The sequence below is a fragment of the Mus caroli genome, chromosome 18, assembly GCF_900094665.2.
Source record: "Mus caroli chromosome 18, CAROLI_EIJ_v1.1, whole genome shotgun sequence".
NCBI lineage: Eukaryota > Metazoa > Chordata > Mammalia > Rodentia > Muridae > Mus > Mus caroli.
In genome coordinates this window covers 84,943,739-84,949,169 of record NC_034587.1, presented here as the reverse complement: position 1 = coordinate 84,949,169, position 5,431 = coordinate 84,943,739, and the positions used below count along the sequence as shown (strand labels likewise).

Below are 5,431 nucleotides of genomic sequence, written 5' to 3'. Positions count from 1 at the left end.
GGAAGAGGGAGAGGGGGAGAGGGGGGCGGAGAGAGAGAGAGCGAGAGCGAGAGGAAGGAAGAGGATCATCTTTGCAATTAGTCTTACAGTGTTTTTTTTTTTTCTCATGTTTCCTGAACTTCTTTCTTTGCCTGTATATTAAACTAGTAGTCTGTAGATATTTGATATGTGTATGTGTTTGTGTTGTTTTCTACAACTTAGGTTAAAGCTATGTTTTTTTCTAAGAAGAATTATATGCATTATAAAGGTGTATGTTGTGATTAAGTAGACTTTAGAATCAGTCATGTGATTTTGGCAAGCGTCCTACAGTGTTTGTGCTTTGGTTTCCCTATTTACTTAATGGAACTGTTGCAATTTATTACTAGCTGCAAGTATTTAGCCTATGTATATAAGACATTGCTTTAAGGACACCTAGCTCCATAAGTTACATAAGTGGTAGATTTAGTTATGTCTAAGGTCATATAATTGCTAAATAAGGGATATGCATAAACTCAGTCTAGTCTGTAGTGTCAAACTGCTTCATCAAACTTTAAAAAGGCTTTAAGATTATAAGAACTGATGAAACTGTATTCAGAAGACTTAGTCCTTCTGTCACTCTGTCAGTATTTAGCTAGTGTTTACCACTTTAAACAATGTAAGTAGCAGGCTTGTTTAAAACTAGAAAGATAAAAAGATAACAGTGTCTTTATAACTTTGGCACAAAAACATCTCCAAAAGACAAATTACTAATTGTATGTCTACTTGGCTAAAGCATGTGTGAATTTGATAAAAGTTTTTAAATAACTTTACAAAGAAAGCTTTCCCAGATTCCTGGGTGAAGTGTGTGTGTGTGTGTGTGTGTGTGTGTGTGTGTGTGTTCACACACCTAGATGTAAATGTATGCACCACATATGTGCAGGTACCCTCAGGCCAGGAGAGGGTCAGATTCTCTGAAACTAGAGTTACTGGTGATTTGTGAGCCATCTGACATGGGTACTAGAAACTGAATCTGCAAGAGGTTCTTTACTGGCGAACTATCTCTCTGACCTGAAGGTCCTTGTTTTTTACATTTATGTTTTAATACATTTACATTATATCTTAACATTTTAAGAATTTCATACATGAGTACTATATTTACATAAATCCCATACCTACCTCTTCCTATTTTCCCCATGTCCCACTGTACCTCCTCTCAAATGCATCACCTCTTCAATTATTATTTCACATGCATATGTGCACAGACATTATAAATACGTTGCTGTTCTTTTAGTATTGTTTATTTGTATATGTGTGTAGGGCTGGCAACTTGAAATTGGTTGGTTGCCTGTGGCTCTTTCTCTAGAGGTGGGATTTTGTGAGATTTCCTTGAACACTTCAAGATGTCAACTGGTGGTGTCATTGTGCAGGGGTTTTTGTTTGGTTTGGTTTTGTTGTGTTTGTTTTTAGGAGACCATAGTTTAAGATTTCATGGGTGTTGCTCCCTGTAATTCATAGAAATACCATCAAGTAGCCAGTGTTCTGGATCTTTAGCTATTTGAGTTTTTCTGCCTCTTCTTCTGCAATGTTCCCTGAACCTTAGGCATAGGTTGTATTGTTGATATATGAGTTGCAGGTGGGCACTCCAGGGCCAGTTTTATCTGCTGTATGGTCACCTATGGATTCTTGTGATGGTTTCTGTTGCAAAATGTGGCTTCTCTGATGAGGGTTAAGAACTACCTTACTTGTGAATATAAGAAGAGATATTTAGAATTCAGTTGGGAAAAATACTAGTTTAGGAATAGTAGGTTCTTTTGGGGGTCAGTGATCTCACCAACCAATGTTAGTTGGCTAGGTTTTCAGTACCAGGGATGAATTCCCTCCTGTTGAATAGACAAATGAGGTGGCTATTGGTTTCCCCCAAGGTATAAATACTACTATTGTACCTTTTGTGAGCCACCATGTGGTTGCTGGGAATTGAACCCAGGTCTTCTGGAAGAGCAGTCAAGTGCTCTTAACCTGCTGAGCCATCTATCCAGCCCTATGCACCCTTTTGCATATTTTGCTATGCTGGTCATTGTGGTTTCCTGACCATATGGTTTCCTTGATGGGTCTTTTTATTGCTTCTCTCCTATAGTACCTTTGGATAGTCCTCAGGCAGCAGGCTTTCAGGTCAGCTCCAGCTTGAAAGGTGGTTTTCCATGCCTGGTAATAGAGTTTTGTTAGCTGCACTATGGCTCTCAGAAATATATTAGCTTGATTTGAATTTCCTGTTTATTGAGTTTTTAGAATGAGGTATAATTCACCTAACAATGAAATCACATATTTTAGTACACAGTTTACATAGAGTTTTGACAAATGTATCAACCCATTTAAGCCTCACCATAGTTAATGTCTTTGGGGAGAATCAGGTCTCCAGAATTCTGGAATTCTCTGTAGCTAAGGATGGCCTTGAATTGATCCTCCTGACTCCACCTCCCCTAAAGTGATGGAATCACAGACTTACAGATCACACCTGGCTTATGTACAGCTGGGGATTGAAGCTGGGTCTAGTCCTTGTATCAACACTCCTTAATTCACCGTCTGTGTTTTTATTCTCTTAAAAGATCTTGAAAAATGCTGTTTGGGAATCACAAAATGATTTAATTACATGTTTTGTATCTATTGAAATTTTCCTATTAGAAACTAAAACCAAGTTTAAAAATACATATTTGTTTATTTAAAAACATTAATATACTTATTATATATTAACGTAAATCAGTTTCCTGGGGGGAAAAAAAACCAAAAAACTATACTTCCAAATACTAAAAACAGAATGGGAGAGAGAAAAGTAGCAGGAATCAGGTTTAGTGGCAAGTACCTTTACCTGCTGGGCCTGTAGAGGTTTTTCTTTTCTTTTCTTTTCTTTTCTTTTCTTTTCTTTTCTTTTCTTTTCTTTCTTTCTTTCTTTCTTTCTTTCTTTCTTTCTTTCTTTCTTTTTAATATCTAAAACCTTTTTCCTTGAACTGTTATACAATTTTTCAAGTGTATGTGTAAACTTAAAACTTTGCAATTAGAAAAATGGCAAGATTGATTCAGAACACTTATTGGGCACAAAACAGATGGTAATCCTATAAAAAGATGGCATATATTTTTGGAAGTGCAAACAGGAAAATAGATATTCTTTTAAAAAAATTTAGAGTAATCTCTGCCTAGAAGATGGAGAAAAGAGATCTAAAACATATGGTTTGATTGAGCTTCTACTTTCTAATGTCTAGGATTGGATCTTATCCCCTTAATATTAGAATTAAATTGCATATGCATTGGTAGTGTTTTTAACATCTGTGGTATAGATATGTGATAGTGGCAAGCAGGACTATTGAAACCTCAGGGTTAGCGAACACACTGTTTGACAATCAGTTACTGAGTCTGCTTTCTGGGATAAGACCAGGCACTTAGTGAGTTCACTTGGTGCATAGCTTCATGTTTAAAGTGTCTTGTGCTCCAAATATTTATAAGTATTCTATTTTTACAGTATCTTCCAGAAACAGTGTATGACAGTGAGGCTGTTAAAACTGCTGCTGCTTTTTGTGGAGCTGATGTAGCTGTTCCTGATAGGTTGTCTGGTCTGAGTGGTTTCAGTGAGCATGGTTTTTGCAGATTTGTCTATGTAACAACCACCTGCTATCTGTAGTTAACACTGAACACTTGACATATTCTTTTTTTCCCTCAACTCCCACCTGTTTTACCAGGGTGTTTCAGACAGATTTGTATTGTAATTTACCATTCATATATCTGTCTCTTCTACTGGCTTATGAGCATTCTAGATCATAACTTACTAGCCTTCATGTTATTGTACTTTGTTGTGTGTATAGTAGGGGATAGTAAGCAAACAGTGAGTTAGAGCTATGTCTTCTGCTAATTAACCAAGTTGCTCTAAGCTGCAGTGGAAAGGTATGATTTTTGGGTGCATTTTTCTTCTTTGGATCATGCAATGCACCCGTGATGGGCCATAGACTGTATCTCACAATACATGTGTATGTGTTTGAGGTGTGGGCTTGTTCTTCCAGGGCATTATGGTGCCTTCATTATGTTTTGTTCCTTCAGCCTGCTGCATGGGCAGTGGTGAGGGGGCTACTTAGGCCTGGTGCTGAAGATGAGCCTGGTCAGTAGAAAAGACCTAGTCCTGGCCTAAACACAAAACAAAAAACAAGGAGTAAATAAAGGACCCAGTGTTTGCCCCATGCCCAGTATATGTAGCAGGCATTTATCCTAATCTTTAGGGTGACATTCCTAAGAATAGAATTGGGTGCTTTTGTTTTGAAGCTAAAAGTTAAAATTTCTGTTTTGTTTTATTAATGGCTTTTTTTTTTTTTTTAATTTTTTTTTTCCCCCAGAAAATAGCTTCAGAGGTTAAATGAAGCCGGGCAGAATTCACCCATGAGGCATCGCAGCCCCTCCCGATGTTTGGGCATAACTGCTCCAGAACCAAATTGACCCATTTGGATTAGTTAACTTTTGACAAAATGAAGAAAATCAGTCTCAAGACCTTCAGGAAATCTTTTAACCTGAGTAAAAGCAAAGACGAAACTGAGTTCATGGTGGTTCAGCCCCAGTCCCTTGCTGGTGACTTCGTGAAAGATGACTCTTTATTCGGGAGCTGTTATGGCAAAGACATGGCCAGTTGTGACATTGGCGGCGAGGATGAGAAAGGGAAGAACAGATCCAAAAGCGAGAGCCTGATGGGCACTTTGAAGAGGCGGTTGTCCGCCAANCAGAAGACCAAGGGCAAGGGCGGCACTGCGCCTACAGATGAGGACACTTTCTCCTCAGCTTCAGCTCCTGGTGGACTCAAGGATGTGCGTGCTCCGCGGCCCATCCGTTCCACATCACTGAGAAGCCACCATTATAGCCCCACGCCCTGGCCGCTGCGTCCCACCAGCTCGGAGGAGACGTGCATCAAGATGGAGATGCGAGTGAAAGCGCTGGTGCATGCTGCCAGCCCAGGACCAGTCAACGGTGTGCGCAAGGAGCTGCGGGAGCTGCAGCCCAAGGAGCTGCGGGAGCTGCAGCCCAGGGAGCTACTGCAGCCCAGGGAGCTACGAGACCTGCAGCCAGAGCCGCGCCCTGAGTCCCGCTGCAGCCCCAGCTCACCCGGGGACCTGAGCCTCCACCTGGAGGAACACGTGCCTGTAGTAATCGGACTCATGTCTCAGGACTACCTTCAGTACACCGTGCCTTTAGATGACGGGATGTGCCCTCTTGAAGNGCCGCGCAGCTGCTGCCTGGATACGTCTTCTCCCATGGAGGTGTCAGCCGTACCCCTGCCGGGGGCGAGTGGTGCCTTCTCCGAAGACGACAGTCATGTGGACCAGGACCTGGTTGTAGGCCCAGAGATCCTTGTGGATTCATCAGTGAACAATTTGTTGATTGGCACCACAGGAGTTATGTTGCAGAGCCCTAGAGGAGGTCATGATGACGCCCCTCCCCTCTCACC

The 5,431-nt window shown here is 40.9% G+C and overlaps 1 protein-coding gene across 1 annotated transcript in view; it reads left to right on the top strand.

Moving 5' to 3' along the window:
- Positions 1-5,429, top strand: part of Socs6 (suppressor of cytokine signaling 6) — a gene marked incomplete at its 3' end in the record, with an annotated part of 21,615 nt that extends 16,186 nt beyond the window's left edge. The window contains exon 3 of the mRNA XM_021150334.2: positions 4,332-5,429. Within this exon, the coding sequence (XP_021005993.1) occupies positions 4,461-5,429 (969 nt within the window). The remainder of the gene's footprint in view (positions 1-4,331) is intronic.
- Positions 5,430-5,431: the final 2 nt, after the last annotated feature.